This window comes from Triturus cristatus, chromosome 7 (assembly GCF_964204655.1).
Source record: "Triturus cristatus chromosome 7, aTriCri1.1, whole genome shotgun sequence".
Classification (NCBI taxonomy): Eukaryota; Metazoa; Chordata; class Amphibia; order Caudata; family Salamandridae; genus Triturus; species Triturus cristatus.
The window spans coordinates 1,820,351,398-1,820,372,213 of record NC_140590.1 but is presented as its reverse complement, the minus strand read 5'-3'; the positions used below and the strand labels follow the sequence as shown (position 1 = coordinate 1,820,372,213).

Genomic DNA, 20,816 nt, shown 5'->3' with positions numbered 1-20,816 from the left:
AACCAAGAAGAAATGTCAGTCCTTGACATCTGTCACCTTCCTCGCAACCATCACCATTAGACAAGGAAAAATCTAAACAATGTCATATATGCATGCAAGCCAAATATGTTGTGCAGACAATCGCCATATGTTTTCTGATAGCGAGTGCATTCTTAGAATGTCTAGGAGGTGTGCTAAGGGATCCTTGCACTATCGTTCACTCAGGATGCAGACGCCAAGTCTAAAATTATGTCATGTCTATGGAAGTGCACCTACGCCTTTGGCTTGGACATCAAGATAGCAATGTCTTCACAGCTTCTCTTCTTAGCTACACAGAATACTTCACTGATATTTATAATATTAAAACCATAAGCATTGATTAGACCTGAAAAAAAAACATATGTGAAAGTGTGCAGAGCTTACCCCTTTGAGTAGCAGGCCTAGAGTAGGATAATTTGATGACTGTGAACTTGCCAATCCTATTGTGCATTGTGATAATGACTTTTTAAGAGTAGATCACACATTCTAGTAAAATGAACAGTGTATTGCTTCAGTACAGCCAAAAGTTTAATAATGTGTTTCTCTCTAGTTTTGGAACATGGCGGCCACTGATGTCCGTGTGCCCTCGAAGTTGTTTCCTGTCATCATTTAAATTGAAAGTGCAAGCACCTCAAGGAACAGATGATGACACAGGCGTCAACAGTGTGATGTTTAAGTGTTGTTACTCAATTGTATTGCTTGGCCAAGGTGGAATCCATGGACACTGGGGAGAATGGAGCCAGTCCTGCAAGAAGGGGATCTGTGGCATTCAGACCAAGGTGCAGCAAGACCAGGGCGCGCGAGATGATACCGGTCTGAATGATGCCCGTTTCTACTGCTGCGAAGATGTTTAACTCTAGACCATTCACAACACTCCATCATCTGTATTATCTCTGAAATTGTAGTCTCAATTAATCTATAAAAGATGTACAATGTCCTTTATTTACATATGACACCCCAGGCCCCCCCCCCCCCGCTATCAAAATTTAAAAAAAGATTTCAATGGTGCAGTGTTGAGGGTGTAAATTGTAATTGACTATACATAGACTCTAGACTAAGGCATGATACGGCATGGATTTAACATTTATCTCTTAAGAAGCAATGTCATAATAAATGATATTATTTAGTTGAAACCTAATTTATTCTTTGCTGTTTCTTCCTTTATTTTTTGTTAACAGGAAACACAATTTACCAATCTACTGTTACCTCGATCATACTGCTCTAATATGACTTCAATATTTCTTTATATTTAACCACATTTCCAAATTTAATGACATGGCCATCTCTTGTGAACCTCTCACCTTTGAAGGTCACTGCAATTAAGGGCAAATCAAGGGAAAATAAAACTGACTCCAGTCTAGACTAGGACAATGGAGGTGAGGGGCACACCTTAAACAGGCTGTATTAATGATCTGTTAATCTGTTAATTAAGCTTGCTAAGTTTCTAACTCAAGAACACAAATGAATGGGCATGAATAACAAATGTGGACACATTGTGTTACTATAGGTAAAGCAGAATATATCTCTTTCACAGATTGTAAGAAAAGTAAATCGCATTCAAATGGACAATGATCAGATGAATGTTCCCTCATCTGGTTGCAGCTAGACAAACATGCAAAGTACTGGTTCTTGCACATATTCTCATGTTTGGGCTCTTCTGCAAGCTGCTGCCTGGGTTGGGGCATGTATTACATGAAATACCTAAGAGAATGTAGTTTCTCACTGGACATGGCTCCAGCGTGCAGATATTCAAGTATGACTAGTCACATTTCTCTAAAGGAGGATTTTAGTTTGTCTTTTTTCTTCTGTAGACACCACCAGCTCAATATATTTTAACTATCAAATAGGTATATGTTAGCCTGAGTCTCTTGTGCTCAGTTAAGTTTAACTTTCAACAGATTTATGTCAGCCTGGGCTCTCTGAGCTCAGTATACCTCAACAAACATATGTCAGCCTCTTGTGGGAAGCACATTTCCACTTTCAACAGATTTATGTCGGCCTGCCCTCTTGTGTTCAGTACATTTTGAACTTCAACAAATGATGTCATCCTTGACATCTTGTACTCAGTAAATGTTAACCATGAAATGATTTAATATGCTAGCCAGCCTGTGCCGATGGTGTTCAGTGAATTTTATTTTTCAGCAGAATTATATATGCATCGTTTTGTAACCTTTAATAGATATCTGTCAATCTGGGACTCTTGTACTTAGTACATTTTAACCTTTGACAAATTATGTCAGCTTCTTTTGTTCAATAAAAATTGACAGATTTATGTCTGCCTGGCCCTATTGGGTTCAGTACGTTTTAGCCTTGAACAGTTTAGGTCTGCCTGTGCCCATTGTGTTCAGTGGATTTTAACTTTCACCAGATATATGTCAACCTGGGCCTCTTATAGTCAGTATTTTGCAATCTTCAACAGAATCGTGTCAGGCTGGGGTCACAGGAGATCAGTGAATGTTAACATTCTGAAGATGTAAGTCGCAATCAGTACACAATATTGTAGTTTGCAAAGACTTAAATATGTTAAAATTAGTAATTTTGTGATAGCATACACTCACTATCTGCCTCCATCTGACACCACATTGTGAACAGGTGAAGTGGGAGGGTGACAGCTGCCTACCAATAAAAGAAAATATACACATGATTCCCTAGCAAACGACAATTGGGTAATATAACATTAGTACAGTAAGTTACGGTGGAAACAAAATCTTGACGCAAAATCAAATGCGATTCTTCAGTCTTTTTAATTCTTTGTCTTGATCCTTCTTTAATGTAAGTTACTGTGACTGTTAGAAAGCCCAAACGCCAACACGTGTATATTTGTACATACAACTTTTTCAAGGCTACATACAGTCACTATCATAGTATACTAATCCATTTGCATTGCTCAAAGACACTGCGCCCGAGTCCCTCCACCAGGATACCTAATACTTCTTATGGTGACCGACATCCATATAGTTTGTTTGCCGTTTATGAATGCGGGCCCGTGGCTCTCATTAGGTAACGTGCATTGATGACCTTGTGGTTGTCATTTTTTATCAGAATACATGTCTCTGAAGTTTAAAGTGGGGAGTAGTTGGTCTCTTTCATGCACTTACCAACCTTGTGTTATTATGTTTTCTGCATATGTGCAGTTATTCTTTTTTTCAAATAGAAAAAATCCAGGGAAGTGATTGCAGACCCTTGATGCCCTGATGAATTTGCCGCAAAGATGAGAAGGCAATGAAACATGTTGGCCATTCCTGAATGTGGTTACATAACATGACCGTGTTTTCAGCCTTGGGATGACTCACGGAATGGAATAAAGCAATTGGAATCAGATACGTGAGCCAGATCTAATTTTATTTGTAAGACTTCACGGGTCTTTCCTTTTTCTCCCCCTTTTTTGGTTTTGGGCTGCCTAAAAAAACCTCCCTGTTTTCTCTTTCTTTGATTGGGACACATAATTATTTATACGAGAAAGATATCGATGATGAGAAAATCGTGAGCAAACTGGTGAGAACCTGCCAGCAGCTCCTCTGGTGTTGTGCACGTGAGATGCTTTCTCTTTTTTCACACCTTTTTTCTGTTTCTGTTTTCCACAGAAGTTGGTGGAATAATTTTTCACATGGTTGGTTGTTTTTCACTTTTGGAAATCTTTAAATATTATGTTTTATGGCACGAGGGATTTAATGATAGTTCATGATAAGAACTACTGCTGATGGTGTAATAGTTCTTCACATTACCCTTCTATTAATCCCATGTAATCAAAAGAAGTGCCTTAACATTACCAGGTCTTGTGTTTTGTATTATTGACTGAGTGGAGGGTGGCCTGGTATATTTTCCTTTTTTGAATATAAGCACTCCACCAAACCAGTTGTAAATGAAGTGGGAGATTGGGTTAGAGTTAAAAAGCCTGGTTTTGTATGCAAGGGTGAGAGCGCTTTCTTTGACGCTGAAGAAGTGGTAGAAGTGCTTCACAATGCTGTGAGACTTAAAAGTGGTGAGGTTTGGAATTTAAAAAGAGTTGCTATGGATCACCTTGGTAAGCTTTGTAAGAAATTGGGGGATAATCCTTACAAGTCAGATTGGTTGGAATATGATTTTAATGAAGTGTCCGTTTCTTCCTCTGGTTTGGCAGATGGCTCTAATGTGCAGCATCCTGTTGTGGTTCAGGAGGGGGATGGGGTGGTCTCGGAGGTTCCAAAGTTGGCTGGTCCTAGCTCTGGTGAGAACATTCCGTTTTCTGATCCTCCTGCTCTTAACCAGAGGGCGCCCCGTTCAAGGAAGGCTCCTCTCTGGCTTAGAGATTATGTGGTTAACAATGAGTGAGGTTGAGTTACAATGATAATATGTGCGGTTAATATTTCTTGTTATTCTTCTTGTCCTTAACCTTTTTGTATTTTGTTATTCCCTTGTATATATTATTTAATTATTGTTGTTTATATAAAGAGGGGGGAAGTGTTGTGTTGCTTGGTAACGAGTTACCTTGCATCCTTGTGATGATAGAATGTTTGGGTTGGAAAGTGATTCTGGTTCCACTGCGTGGGCGACCAGTATCGTGGTTGGAGTGGAGATGGATGTACCTAATTGATGCTCCTCAGTATTAAAGGAATCTACATGTAATCGTGCCTTTGTCTTCACTTCAGTCGTGTTTAAAGGGGTACTTATAAAAGTAAGGTCTGGAGATAGTACATGAACTTGAGAAAGGAGAGGTTGTGGTCTGCATTAATAGATATTATTGAGTTACTGAATGGGTATGTTAGAATAAGTTACGACTAGGCAGGAGTCGTACTGATGAAATAATGATCTGAAAAACGATAAGGAGATGCGTGCTAATTTTCGATGATAATGGTATATGGCACAATAGAATGATAATAAAGGATGGCATGCTACAAGTGACTGTGGAGGAGTCTATGAAGTGAATTTATTCGATGATTGGAATAGATATATCTGCAATAAGATTTTCACATGTCCGTGAAATATGGTGCAGTATTGCCTGATTTGAGCTCGTCTTTTTTTAAACATGAATTAATGTTGGCTTACGCAGATAAGGAAACATAGGTTGAACTTACGTCAGGTAGCCATATCTCAGCTTATCTTTTATAGTTGGCCACACGAATAGGGACAAAGAACAATGTTATTGAATACTCCCTTAGGAGCTTTACCCGCGCTGGAGGATCGTGTGGGTTGGAAGTATCACCACACGCTAAGTAGGTATTATTAACGGGAACCTCATGAGCCCCTGGGGACATTTAGTCTTAATATAATGAGAATTAGGGACATATTCTAATCAAGATGTCCATCTTGTTGTTCCTCTTACTTTGCAGTAAGTACTAAAAGAAGCCTACTAAGGTTTGTGTATTACTTACCCACTTTCAGTACACGTTTGGGTGGCAGGGCACTCACGTGTGATGTATTAAATTAGGGATAGGATTAGCACCGTGTGTTTACAGGTAGTGTGGTGAATAGTCACATTATAGTACTATCATCACACATAATACATGATGTCTTTTGTGAATTACTGCTAAAAACAACTACAACTAAAATGTTTGGAATACGTAGCATAAAAATCCATAAACGGCAAGCAAACTATATGGATGTCGGTCACCCTAAGAAGTATTAAGTATCACAATGGAGGGACTCGGGTGCAATGTCTTAGAGCAATGCAAATGTATTAGTATTCTATGAAAGTGACAGTGGTCTATTTTGTATGTAGCCTTGAAAAAAGTCGTATGTACAAATATATAGAGAAATGACGAAACACGTGTTGCGATTTGGGCTTTGGAACAGTCAAAGTATCTTACATTAAAGAAGGATCAAGACAAAGAATTAAAAAGACTGAAGAATTGCATTGATTTTGCATCAAGATTTCGTTTCCATAATAATTTACCGACCTACTGGTATATTATACAATTGTCGTGTGCTAGGTAATCTTGTGAATATTTGTGTTGCATCCGAGGCGGCAGGAATTAGGAGAGGTGGGTGGTTCTCTCCTCCTTTTAGCATCACAGAAATACTATCACCAAAATAAACAATCAGTGAATATTTCCAAGGGCGTCGTCCCTACAATCAATATCACTATCCTGTACTGTATACAATAAAATAAAATATTAAACTGAAGAACTGAATACTATTTAGGTAGGGTGGATGGGTTAAGACAGTTGTTTTGTTTACCAGTGCAAAACCACTTGCAGAATTCTCAAACATTGTATTTCTATTCATTAAAGAATTGGCTCTAAATAAGATTTTCATTTGAGGAAAACTACTCACAAGGGCAGGGATGGATGAGATGTGAGTAGTTTATCTCTGGAAGGTCTAAGGAGTTCGCACAATCCTACACCCGAAATGTTTGTGGTTAGTAGCAAACTTGTCTCAGACTCCCACCCACCCTGGAATAGGTTGGAAAGAGCACCAAGAAGCACAAATTACCAATGATAGTCATTGGTCACGGCATACAGTGCCCTATGTGCAACTTAATGCTAACTGCGATTGAACACACGTGAAATACACCAACTAAATCAACGATTTTACAATCTGATGAGATCCTTTAAGTACCAATCCACAATAGAAGTGTACTTTAAAAGCTCCCAGGGCCCCAGGGAGGCACTTAGACTCTCAGAATGAGTCAGTGAGATTCCAACTTTAGGGTCCAGTGTTCAGATCAAGTTGCCATTGGTCAGCAGGGCAGTTGTAGAAAAGGATTTCGTAGCTTGTTGTATCCCTGCCGCTTGAACACGAGGTCAGCTTTAAATCCCCTGGAGTTTAATTTTTATCCAGGGTGTAAGTGGAAGGAGGTCCAGTCCTTTAGGGCTCCTATCAGCTCTCAGATGACAGGTTGAGTCCTCTTCTGTTCTTTCTTAGATGTAGCAGTGTTCTGAAGTTTGTGCTTCAAGGTGCCACATTTATGTCTGTCGCTAGCTAATCGGAACCCCCTCCCCAATGGTGTAAAAGTTCCCAAGACCAACTCTAGAAACTTTGGGAATTTAAAAGATGGTGAAAGTCTTCAGCCACACTAAACATGGGCTTTGAGGGCTGGGAGTGTGTATGGGGAGCGAGCCATAGTAATCTGAGTGTCTTCCCACATCTAATACTAAAATCAAGTTTGAGGCAGTCATTGAACCTACACAGAGACAGATGTCTGGTAGGGCAATAGTAGAGTTCTTTAGCAATCAGATACGTGGTAGATAAAAATTGTCCGGTCATTGTGTTCACTTACTATCCAGTATGCATTGCTAAATACAAAGTTAAATGCAAAACCCAGAGAAGTCTGGAAGGGGAAAGCACAGCTCTTCGGAAACCGTACAGAGGATGCACAAGAATTGTTTTGGCATCATGTCCCCCATCTTTCAAGTGCACCCCAAGTGTTATATGTAAAAACAGCAGACCTGTTAGCAAGGATTTATCACTTTAGCTGGATTGACACTTTAGTGTCAAAAAGGATGACTAAAGCCCCCACCCTGCAAATTATGTGAGGTTTAGAGGAGCCATCTTCACCCCACAGGTCAGTCAAATATTTGTTCCTGGGAGGGATTTACCATCTATTCAAATGCTAATCATGGGCTGTCAGAAGTTGGAAAGCAAATGTCAAATAGTTCCAGGGACTTTGTGCAAAACAAATGCAGCTTTCTAAAACATAATTTTTCTTAATATTTACAACAATCCCACTTCATCATTGAATTGGATTTTTAATAACTATTCAAAATATTTGTTTCATTAGTTTTCTATTTAGCTTTATTCCTGAGATACCGTATTAGGATTTTAATCTGCATTATAAAACTAGGACTGCCACACTGAGTAGCATTTGGGTACTAGTCACCATAATGACATGTTACCATTAAGGCCTTATGATGTGGGGCGGTCAGATTCCTACCTGATACCACGGCGGTCCAGGGACTGACCCAACAGGCAGGTGGCAGTCAGACTGCTCAATTTGGAAATGCCCAACAGGCTGGTAGACAGAAACGTGTTCCATAATACTGTGACTTGTGCTGCGGACCTGGAAAAAGGCTGCAGCACAAGCTGCAGTGTTATTGAGCACTTTCTGCACATTCATGCACTGTGTGCCAGGCACCACATGGTGTCTGGCTCGCAGTGCATGAATATGCATGGGGGCACTACATGTGCCCCCAGGGCAACATTACAGTTACCCACGGGGGCCCTGCTTGTGACCCCCAAAGTCCCTTTCTAGCTGCCTTTTCATGGCTGTCAGAATTCCATAAAAAAGGCAGTTGGAAATGGACATCATAATCCTGATGGCAGTGCCTGAGCAGGCACCACCTCCATTCAGGATCACAAGTTCGATCGGTCTATCCACCCTACAAGAGATGACAGAGATAAAAGCCTATCAGAGGTTGGCACTGCAAACTGATCCCGATATGGCATGTGTGTCTCCATCAGAGAGTGAGACTGTTTGGGCACTACATGGCTGAAGTATGGGCAAAGATCCTAGAGTCCCCATAAGGAGCCTGTTCTAATAGAGGAATCATTGTGCCAAGCAACCCTCTATCATCAAAGTTCACCATCACAAAATCCCCACACGGGCTCTGCACCAATGAACCACTTTATTAATATGTTACTCCCTAGATTCCTTAGCCCCCTCAGTCACTGGAGGCAAATTCCTGAAGAAGAACACATAAAGAGAGTGTTATACCTGCTGCTCAGCCAGTGTGACTGTGGTGACAGAATGTCGGTGAGTGGAATGTTGATGAGTGTGTGAGTAGGTTGGTGGAAGGGCTGAGCAGAAGGAAGGTTGCTCCTGGTGGGGCTCTACACTGTAACATCTGATCCTGAAAAATCTTACATGGAAACTGCTTGGACCAGATCTTCTTTTATTCACTACATTTTGGCGATGATTCTGAATGCCGCCATCTTGAGGTTGAAGGATGCCACCAGCACCTAGTATTTATTGCTCTTCCGAAGCTGCCAGATGCTCCGGTCTTCTTCCTCAGTGCAGGAGGGTTTTTCTCACAGATGCTTGTCATTTGTCTTTGGAGAGCACACTGGATTCGGTGATTGCACGATGTTTCTTCACACCTGGGTCTGTTCTTCGCTGTGTGTCTCCATCCTTACCATCTGCTGGTCATCATCGAGGAGTTGCGGTATCCGATTCTCACCTTGATGTCACAAGTAGTTCAATTCAATTTCTGTTCGTTAATCACCACTGCCCGTGTCATATGGTTGTTTGGCACTTTGCCTGGTGAGCCTGTGTAAAGCTGGAGAGTGATGAGTAGTTTGATTTTCACAGTAGTTACTTTGTGACTACTTCATTACAACTGAGAACCTGTTGGGACATTTCTGCAGTGGAATCTGCTCTCCTCTTTGGGATATTTTCTTGTTCCTGCTACTGTGGAACATCTTGCAGATCTTACTTTTGTCAGTGTTCCAGTTCACTCGGGTGAGAGTTCGCTCACCGGAGGCTGCCACTTCTCCTTTCATGATGTCATATCTTATGTTAATATGTTATTTTGTCTTACAGTGGCTTTGTTAGTTTCTTTGATGTTTTGTTCTCAAAGCTTTAATGATTTATTGTAAGTTGTGCAGAGGTTTTGAGTGTTCTCTGTGTGCGTAGATTGTGTTCAGTGCTTGTTAATATCCTGTCATTATTTATTTTTGTGGTGTGCAGTGAGATCATCGGCTTAGAGCATTTCTGTTAGTGGGATGGTGCAGTTTTTACCACCCTCTTTTTTTTATTGTGTTGGTGTTTCCCACTTTGATGTGGTTATGGGTTGGTGTGGAATTACAACACATCTAAGTGCTGATTTTTGGAGTGTGAGTGTTTTCCTTCTGATTGCTGTTTCTTTTAAATTGTATTGTTGAAGACCCTTTATTACATGATTGAGTGTTGTTGTGCACCTTTACGTGCTTTGTTTATGCCGCAGGTTGTATGTGGAGTTGTGCTCCACACATACCACCCTTACTACGGGTAAGGGTGGAGGGCACTTTTTATGCCGTTAGTTTTCTGTGGAATGATTTTCCACATATTTGCAGTTCTTGTTAGAATGATTTTCTACTGTGCCTCTCGGTTGGTACCCATTGTATCTCTTTCTTGTTGGCCTGGCCAGCCAGATTGTTTTTGGTATCTGGGTTTGTTTGTGGTTTGTGGTGTGGTAGTGCATGGGTTTTGTTGTGGTAGAAAGGGAGATGGTGCATGAGAGAATTCTTCTTACAGCACTTGTGTTCCTTTTCCTAACTTCTTTTTTCTTTTCTTGTGCATGATATTTTCCACTTATTGTCTTCATGCTGATGTTCAGATCGTTGCTATGTTGCCTATTTGTGGCAATGATTCTAACATTATTCTGTTGCATGCTATTGTTCCTTCTTTTGCTTGCATCAGATTTCATTGTCATTCCATTTAGAGTCCTTTTGTAATTAATATAAAGGAGATGTGTTATATCTGCTGCTCGTCCACTGTGACTGTGTGGACAGAATGTTGGTGAGTGGAATGTTGATATGTGTGAGTCAGTTGGTGGATGGGCGAGCAGCAGGAAGGCTGCTACCGGTGGGGCTCTGCTTAACATCTTATCCTGAATAAATATACTTGATGAAACTACATGGATTGGACTATCTTTAATTCATTACAGAGAGGCATCAGGGGGATATATAGAACAAAAGGGCATGGGTTTACACATGTACCCCTTTGCAAAATAGAGCTATTCCTATTCCTACCCACTAGAGATTCTTTTGGCCCATAAACAGCTGGTGGAGGAACAGAGGGGTTATGCCTAAGCCTGTTGCCCTGAAACGTCTCGGGTTGAACTACAAGATACCGATTTCTCCACCAACAGAGTTTGGGGGGAGTTGTCTCATTCCCATTCACCTGTCGAAGGACATGGTGCTTTGCTTACTGAGTTGGGAGGGAACAAGTGAAGAAGATGCCATGACTGCGGAAAGGGGAAAAGAAGGGACACTAACATCCTGACTATTTTGATTAGGGAGTGCTTGCTCTATAGTGGTCCAACTGACCAAAATGGCATCAGACATAATTTTAATATGAGATTCCAATTTATCAGAAACAAGAGATAAAAGCTAAACCTACAGCAGAGAACTATCATTAGGAGCAACATCACTGTTAGGAAATACAGACCCCAAACCCTCCATATCAGTTGCCACTTTCAGCCCTCGTGACTGTGCTCCTCTCTAGCGAAGGCTTGCAGGATTACTCTTTTTGCACCTACAAGCAGGAGGGTCAAGTCAATGGAGAGCTCTGATGCCATGGAATGGATGTCAATGACAGTCTGTTGGGTCAAGTCCTCAGACTTTTGGAAAAAGACAATTTGTCCCAAATTCCCCTGTTTGCTCTTGGCAAAAATATTACTGTCTGTGGCTCACACAGTGCTTAATTTGAGATGATGGTTTCCGGTGCTTGTCAATGGCACTTAATTGCCAGCACCTGCCCTTATGACAGCTGCCGCATGATGGAGCTGTTTGTGTAATTTGAAGATGAGCAGAAAAACTGTTGCTTTTATATTCAATATTCATTCAAAACAACTAATACCTGTCACAAAAGGTATTCTTAAGGCTTTGACGGCCTCAAACAGTCTGAATTGTCACACTTGTAGCAGTGTGAAAGGTAGTAGTGTGTTACAAATTAAGCACTGGGCTCATGTATATCCTTCTGGTCTAGAGCTGGCCAAGTTCTTCCTCCACTGGGAGGATCTTAGCTGTAGGAGCCCCCGCCACTGATGTCAAATATGTCATAATGGTAGAATTCCTGGAATCGCCCCTTTGAAAGGACACCTCGGGCAGACTTACCCATGTTGTGGATTTATCACAGCAATATTTAGTCAGACCACCCCAGCCGTGAACATGCGCTACTGGGCGTGGCCCACATGCACCCTGCTCTGCAGAGTCAGGTGGAACTTTACAGCTCATGTGGAGCCTCCCCTTCTGGCTGCAACGGAGTGCAGGTTACTTCTGGGGCTTGAAGTCCCCAAGCCAAAAGGTCCAGAGGGGTTTTGACATTCTTACATACTCCACTACTTGGGTAATAGTGCAGCTTGGTTCAGTATATAAAATATGCCATACTTTGCATCTAGTAAAAGGAATAATGCAGATATCTGTATCAAACTAAGTTTCAGAAGTGTGCCAGATGTTGCCTGACATTAACAGCAGATAGCATGCCATGTGGTTCTATGACCAGAATAATTGGTCCCCCAAAGTGTAATAGCTCTTTCCATGGGGCTTTACTCCTAATAGCACTGTGCCGCTGTGAAATTACCACAAGGTAAAGGGGAATTACATGTGATTTTACCATTGCCTCACCATTGTGCAACTTTAAATTGGGGCCTATGCGTGTTTGCAAGTCTTAGACATATGACAGGTTTCTCTTTTCACATAATCCACGACCTACGTACAAGTATAGTTACAGCATATAAAAGTCTCATGCTTTACAGCTACTTAAGGAAAACATGCAAGTTTCTGTATCAAAATAAGTCTCAGCAGTTTGGCAGATGTTTGTGACAGTAACAGCTGAGATCATGTCATTAGAAACTTTCATGTCCATCTATTTTGAACTCACAATTTACAAATGAATTCCACAAGTGATAATAAGTGAGTTCAGAGAGTAAGCATGGATTCCCAAAGCATTACTTTTATTATGTATTACCTCTGGAAATTCTACAAAGCATCACTTGTATCCATCACTCACGGTTTCTGTACTGTGAGGACTATATTTACTAAGATTTTGCACCATGTTATCAATGCAAAATATTTTATGTGCTAGAAAATACCTTGAAAGTAATGCAAAGCAGTGCATAGTTCTGGTTTGCATTACCTATCAACAAGAGGGTGTTCCTTGTGGGGTGCATAGGCGTTCCCATGCAACCACCCAAGGTTTCTGACGCAGAACCTATTTACTGAAAAAAGTAGTCAGGGTTTCGAGGCAAAAATTAGTGGCCATTTCAAATAGGCGCCATCACAGAGAAATGCTTTTATTTCTCCTTTCTTTTCCATATTTACATGTGCGCTGCACTTTACAGCACACATATGAAGTGGGAAAGGTTTTAAAGTTAGTCTAGGAACACTATTTTGTACTGAATGGGTGTCCTTCTAGTAAAAAACCTATGCCAGACTATGGCGCACAAGTGTGTTTGTGGCGCAAGACAGCAAATGTCGGCGCTGAAGCTCGGGTGAGGGGAGAAGAGAGCCATATTTCTGTAACCTTGGTGCTCTCCTGCTCTCTCCTTCTCACACAACATAATGCAGCACTTTTGGCTGCTGCACAGCGCTGTGTGAGATTTTAGTAAACCTAAATGCCCAGACCACAAAACAGCTCTGACTGTCGCTATTGCATGTCCTTGGTAGTAAATTAAGGTAGTGCTTCCTGCAAACACGGTTTACAACTAGATTATGAAAACAGGGTTCTAGAGGTGTTACTGTGCAACAACAAATTTTGGGGCATTCTGAAAATGCAGGAATGTGCCGTATTCACAAGAATGTGGTGCGCCCCTGCATTTCCCCTAGGGCTCGCACTAAATCTAACTGCCTAGCACCAACGCAGACACCCTTGCACTATAGCGCAGAATGCAGCACACATAGAAATAGCAAAAATGAGGAGAAATGACCAGTTGTCCTCGTTTTGCCATGTTAAGACCAGGTTTTCCCTATCCTTAATTTTGGCGCTGCCTCCTATTTACATAAATATGGGGCAGTGTCAAAATCAATGGGTGTTTTGCGTGGAACGCCCACCACAACACTCACTGCACGCCCCTTGCACGCTAAGTGTAGTGTGAAAGGGAGAATTATTTACAAGGCAGCGTTAAGCCACGTTAAGAAGCTTAATGCCACCTTGTAAATAAGACGAAGAGTTTATTGCCACAGGAACATCACTAAAAGTGACATTACTGTGGTGAAAAGAGGTTGTGAATATGCCCCTTTGGGTTTATTTACCACATGAAATTTTGATCTGATGGTAATGTGTTTTGATATTTGTTGTGCTGCGGTGTTTCTGTACCGCATTATTTCAATGTGATTTTATTGTGTTGTACAGCAGAAGCAGACAGTTCTTTTTTGACTGTTTTGATATGATGTGGCCTGTTTTGTTTTAATTGTACTGGTATGCTGATGTGTATGTTGTAGGATCTTATGTTTAGTTGTTTACGTTAGATATGTCAACAAATGCTTGAATGTTTTTGGGATAAGCAACCACTTACTACTGTCTAATGTGGTAAAATATCACTTCTTCAGCTTATCAACCAGTTTCAAGACTAGTCAGACCAAAACTGTGTCAGAGACTGTCTAAACGTAGCTTTCCCAGTTTTCTCTTCATGAGGTACTGTTCTGAGTTTGAAGCTGTACTGCGACTGTCGAGGAAGGCTCCAATTGGCTGATAAGAGTACATAGCTGGTTCAGTGACTTTAAGACTGTCAAAGGTATTGGGTCAGCATCGGACTGGGACATAAATTAGGCTCTGGCACCAAAGTGGCCCCTTTTAGTGCAATCTAAAAAAGTGGCCCATGTCCGGAATGGGGACAGTTTTAAACGTGTAAAGATGCCCTATATAAGTGTTCTGCAAGGTGTGGAAGACTGCAGGCACTGTTTGTTTTAATGTCAGGGAAATTACCAGTAAAAACTATTCCAATAGACCATGAAACAGACCATGAAACAGCCAGAAAACAGGCCAACAAACTGACCTGTGAGACCAGCCCATCTGGCACAGCCTGATTGCCCAATAGGTCAATCAAAGCCTGAGTTGGGTAACTCAGCATGATGCTATGTCAGTTGGCTAATATTTAAAAACATATATATAATTCTTTCAAATTAATGTTTAAATATGTACCAACTGTTCCTTACAACCTATGCAGCACATCGAAGTTGCAAATTGTCAGTTTTTAAATGATTGTATATGTGCAGGAAAGAACACCTTTCTGCACATAAACAATCATTCATGGCGATTTGCACAATGCAGCACACATAGAAACAGCAAAAACGAGAAGAAATAAAGCATTTCTTCTTGTTTCACCATGTTAAGACCAGGTTTTCCCCAGTCTTAATTTTGGCTCTCTCCATATTTACGCCACACTTGTAAATATGGTGCAGCATCAAACTCAATGGGCCTGATTCACAGAACTAACTTAAGACAAAATCCTAAACTTACTACTTTTGGTATTCACAGAAGGCATTTAGTAGAAGTAAAGTTAGGATTTTGTCTTAAGTCTGTCTTAAGTTTCTCAAGTCTGTCTTAAGTCTGTCTTAAGTTTCTCAAGTGTGTCTTAAGTCTGTCTTAAGTTTCTCAAGTGTGGCTTAAGTCTGTCTTAAGTCTGTCTTAAGTTTCTCAAATGTGTCTTAAGTCTGTCTTAAGTGTGTCTTAAGTTTCTCAAGTGTGTCTTAAGTCTGTCTTAAGTCTGTCTTAAGTTTCTCAAGTGTGTCTTAAGTCTGTCTTAAGTCTGTCTTAAGTTTCTCAAGTGTGTCCTACTACTTTTGGTATTCACAGAAGGTATTTAGTAGTAATAAGTTAGGATTTTGTCTTAAGTTTGACTTAAGACAGACTTAAGACAGATTTAAGACAGACTTAAGACAGACTTAAGACAAAATCCTAACTTTACTACAACTAAATGCCTTCTGTGAATACCAAAAGTGGTAAGTTTAGGATTTTGTCTTAAGTTAGTTCTGTGAATCCGGCCCAATGGGTGTTGCGGTGGAACACCCACCCCAAGACCTATTGCCCACCCCTTTCATGCTAAGGGGTCGATTCCGATCAGGGTGGGACAGCCCTCCGAGAGCTGTTCGTAGCCTCACCTTGCGACCGACACATCCCGGGAGCCTGTCTGTCCGGGCAATGAAGTACGATGCGCATAACTGACACAATTCCGTCCAACACGTAGGCTGTGAGTCCAGCAGCATTTCCCATAGGAGCTGTACCTCCGAACCCCGATTCGAGTCGCCCGGAAGCAGTTCCTACAGCAGTTTCCGGCCGGACAAGTACGATGCGCAAATCATACGCACCGGACGGGTCGCCACTAGCAGCACGTCACAGCATCCGGGAGAGCTGCATATCAGGTCCGATTCGCGCCACAACACAATCTACGGCTACGAGACAGACCAATTCTCAATGTGTACGTGATGGAGCAACGAGCAGCAAGTACGAGACAAACCAACGATGAATCCCATCGTGCAGGTCATCCCAGTACTGTACATCTATAACCGGATCAGGAACAGACGCGCACACCGCAGACGGTCAGTCAGACACGCCCACAAATAAAGATCATGAACATGCAAAATGCTACATACACATGGGGGGTCAAATACCTTACACCAGCAACAGCAAATCCACAGGGGTAGCATGATCCCCACTACCAGCAGTGACCACACCTAGGGGCGGTGCCCATCACCACTCCCCTCCCCCCACATAGGGGCTGCATGCCCTGCACCACTACCCTCCCCACTCATAGGGAGGAGTATGCCCTGCACCACTACCCTCCCCACTCATAGGGGGATGTATGTCCTGTACCACTACCCTTCCCACTCGTAGGGGGATGTATGCCCTGCACCACTACCCTCCCCACTCATAGGGGATGTATGCCCTGCACCACTCCCCACAACTCATAGGGGGATGTGTGTCCTGCACCACTACCCTCCCCACTCATAGGGGGCTGTAAGCCCTGCACCACTACCCTCCCCACTCATTGAGGGCTGTATGGCCTGCACCACTACCCTCCCTACTCATAGGGGGCTGTATGCTCATCACCACTCCCCTCCCACCACATAGGGGCTGTATGGCCTGCACCACTACCCTCCCCACTCATAGGGGGGTGTATGCCCTGCACCACTACCCTCCCCACTCATAGGGGGATGTATGTCCTGTACCATTACCCTTCCACTCGTAGGGGGATGTATGTAGGCCTGGGCGGTAAATTCCGTTCCGCTTGCGAAATTTGCGGAATTTGCGTAATTTCGCGTTCCGCGGAGAACACGAAATTGCTAAAAAGTCTGCTTTCCGCGATTTCGCGAAATTTTTGCTTGTTCGCGTTCTCAAAATGCGTGTTCGCGAGATATTTCACCCCGAGCACGCAAACAGCAATTGTGAACAGGAAAAAAGCATCGCGAACAAGCAATTCCGCGTGTTCGCGGAATTTCTGCGTGTTCGCGGAGATTTTTTACCGTTTCGCGGAGATTTGCGTAACGCAATTCCGCAAATTCCGCCCACCCCTAGATGTATGCCCTGCACCACTACCCTCCCCACTCATAGGGGAATGTATGCCCTGCACCACTCCCCAGAACTCATAGGGGGATGTGTGTCCTGCACCACTACCCTCCCCACTCATAGGGGGCTGTATGCCCTGCACCACTACCCTCCCCACTCATAGGGGGCTGTATGCCCTGCACCACTACCCTCCCCACTCATAGGAGGATGTATGCCCTGCACCACTACCCTCCCCACTCATAGGGGGATGTATGCCCTGCGCCACTACCCTCCCCACTCATAGGGGGATGTATGCCCTGCACCACTCCCCACAACTCATAGGGGGCTGTATCACCAGACCAGCATTTGTTACTACTGCACCCAACACAACAACCAATGTTTTGGCAATGTGGTGGTTGTGCCACTTACAAACAAAGACATGAGAGGCAAAGAATGCTGTGTATCACAAGAACTCCCTCTGCCATGTGCAGACAAGCATTGGCCATGACCCCTAACAATGCCAACAGTGTAAAATTAGACTGTGTGAACAGGGAGCATCAAGATGCATACACAAATCTCTACAAACAGACACACAAACTGCGGAATCCTGTGGAGACTGTCGATGTTAGGTGACAAAGTCACATACCATGGCAGCAATGGGACATACCAAACATGATCAATGTGCAGGATGATGACCTACAAGATGCTTGGACAATAGGGACAATCACACAAACAACATCCCCCCCAATGGAACGCTGAAGCCACATCAATGCAGAGGCACAGATGCACAAACACAGACAGGCAGCCACACACTCCATGTCATACATAACATGTGCGTGTGTCACAGTGTCCCCAGGCTACTGCACAATGGTGGGCTGAACTACAACGGCACACATGTATTCACTGTGCCATACAAAAGTACGTCTTTGACTGGGCACACCTGGGGGGGCAAGCAGGCATTGTCGGGTAAGTGGGATCACAAAGGATTCATGTGACACAAGGTGGGTGGAACAGCTACCAACACAGCAAGAGACAGACCCAACCCAACACTACCCTCTAGTCCCCTATATCTGTGGTGACATTAGCCTGTACGCCAATCCCACTGTGATGATAAAGCTAGGTTTTCCCCATACTGTGTAGCACAGTCAGATGTGCGTCCTGGGTCATGTGTCCGGGACCACAAACTCACATCACACCTCCATAAACACAAACAACTGGCCATGGCTTGCAAACAATGGGCAAAATTTAGTTATGGGCCTAAACATGAAATAACTCCCATTTTACCAACATCAACACCAAGCACCTTGATCTGCAACAATGTGCATCAGCTAGGCACACAGGGACCGGTGATATTGCTCATGCACACATGACAATCCCAGGGGTGGTGGGGAGATCAAAGGTACCCACAAATCCTCACACATGGGCTGACAACAACACCTGTGAAGGTCTGCCACACTGCACAGCATGCGGCAAATCGACATTGCGTAAAAACTACACAATTCATTCCGAACCCTGCCAGACACCTACACCAATGTTGAACCACAGGAGAGCCACAACGCACAAATATCAACACCTTCCAACATAGTACCAATGACCCTGATGATGGGGAATAGTCACACACACACACACACAAGTGAGCTTGTCAGTGACAGATACCACATAGGGAAAACAACATGATGTTGTGAAACATAAGTGCCAATGGTAATCCAGAATGTGTCCCATGCGCGTTGGACAACAACCCTGGAATTTACTAATGAAACAGCCAGGGATGACAGCCTAATTACCAGTAGTGTGTCATGCACCTACATCCCAGAAAAGGCAGGGCAAAGAAGCTACATGAACACAGACCAAGTTAGCAAGTCCACAAAACAGGTTACATCTGTTTGGAACACAGGCTGTGTCCAGAAAAGGGAAGTGAACACACACAGACATGCTCACACAACACACACCATGTGCCCAGGCAATGTCATGGAACGACACAATGCGATAACAAAGGGGGTGATGGCAGAGCGCTTGAGCAAATCAAACACTCACCCCCAGTCAACTGATCTGGTTTTAATCCATCATCATTCTTTAGCTCACTCCACCACCCCAGTTCGGACATGGCCATATGCAAATCAGTCTGACCCTGTGCCTCATGGGAACAGTCCAGCCCGAACTGCCAAGCCATGTCTTCCCTGGACCGGAAAGAAGCATCCTGGGACCGGTTTCGGGTTCATAACCCTCATCAGCTAGGATATCTTGAAACCAGTGGCAAAGTGAGCAAGGGACCCACGTCTGGGCATACCCTGCCAACCTAGGGTGAACAAAGCGATACCTAAGGGGATGATGGACGGAGCGCTTGAGCAAATCAAACAGTCACCCCCAGTCAACTGATCTGGGTTTAATCCATCATCATTCTTTAGCTCACTCCACCGCCCCAGTTCAGACATGGCCATATGCAAATCAGTCTGACTTTGTGCCTCATGGGAACAATTCAGCCCGAACTGCCAAGCGATGTCTTCCCTGGACCTGAAAGAAGCATCCTGGGAACGGTTTCAGGTTCATAACCCTAATCAGCAAGGATATCTTGAATCCAGTGACAAAGTGAGCAAGGGACCCACGTCTGGGCATACCCTGCCAACTTAGGGCCAACAAAGCGATACCAAAGGGGATGATGGACGGAGCGCTTGAGCAAATCAAACACTCACCCCCAGTAAAATGATCTGGGTTTAATCCATCATCATTCTTTAGCTCACTCCACCGCCCCAGTTCAGACATGGCCATATGCAAATCAGTCTGACTTTGTGCCTCATGGGAACAGTTCAGCCCGAACTGCCAAGCCATGTCTTCCCTGGACCTGAAAGAAGCATCCTGGGACCGGTTTCAGGTTCATAACCCTCATCAGCAAGGATATCTTGAATCCAGTGGCAAAGTGAGCCAGGGACCCACGTCTGGGAATACCCTGCCAACTTAGGGCCAACAAAGCGATACCAAAGGGGATGATGGACGGAGTGCTTGAGCAAATCAAACACTCACGTGGGTGCCGTGCTCTCCATGCCACTGGAATCAAGCTATCCTGGCTGACGAGGGGTGAAACCCCAAAACCGGTCCTAGGATGCTTGTTTCCAGTCCAGGGAGGACCTGGCTTGGCAGTTCGGGCTGGACTGTACCCATAAGGCACAGGGTAAAGACTGATTTCCATATGGCTGGGTTCAAACTGGAACTGCATGGTGAGCAAAAATACGATGAATTTAGGCCCAGATCTCTGTACTGGGGTGAATGTATGACATTGTTCTGCATTCTCTCCATCAATTGCTGTTTTTTGCATTTGTCACCCTGAGTGGGAAGGGTATGCCCAGACGTGGGTCCCGTGTTCTCTATGCCACTGGAATCAAGCTATCCTGGTTGAAGAGGGGTGAAACCCTGAAACCGGTCCTAGAATGCTTGTTTCCAGTCCAGGGAGGACCTGGCTTGGCAGTTCGGGCTGGACTGTATCCATGAGGCACAGGGTCAAGACTGATTTGCATATGGCTGGGTTCAAACTGGAACGGCATGGTGAGCAAAAAAACAATGGATTTAGGCCCAGATGTCTGTACTGGGGTGAATGTATGACATTGTTCTACATTCTGTCCATCAACTGTTGTTTTTGAAAATGGAATGACACAATGCCATGATGGGACTGCACTCCTGGGGAAGGTCATCTGTGCCACATTTT

The 20,816-nt window shown here is 43.4% G+C and overlaps 1 protein-coding gene across 2 annotated transcripts in view; it reads left to right on the top strand.

Annotated features, from left to right (window-relative positions):
• LOC146813269 (vitelline membrane outer layer protein 1-like) overlaps positions 1-1,154 on the top strand; it is a 169,926-nt gene extending 168,772 nt beyond the window's left edge. For both annotated transcript variants that reach the window (XM_085614738.1, XM_085614739.1), the window contains exon 4: positions 569-1,154. In XM_085614738.1, coding sequence (XP_085470864.1) covers positions 569-872 — 304 coding nt within the window. In that variant the 3' untranslated portion in view covers positions 873-1,154. The remainder of the gene's footprint in view (positions 1-568) is intronic.
• The last annotated feature ends 19,662 nt before the right edge of the window (positions 1,155-20,816 follow it).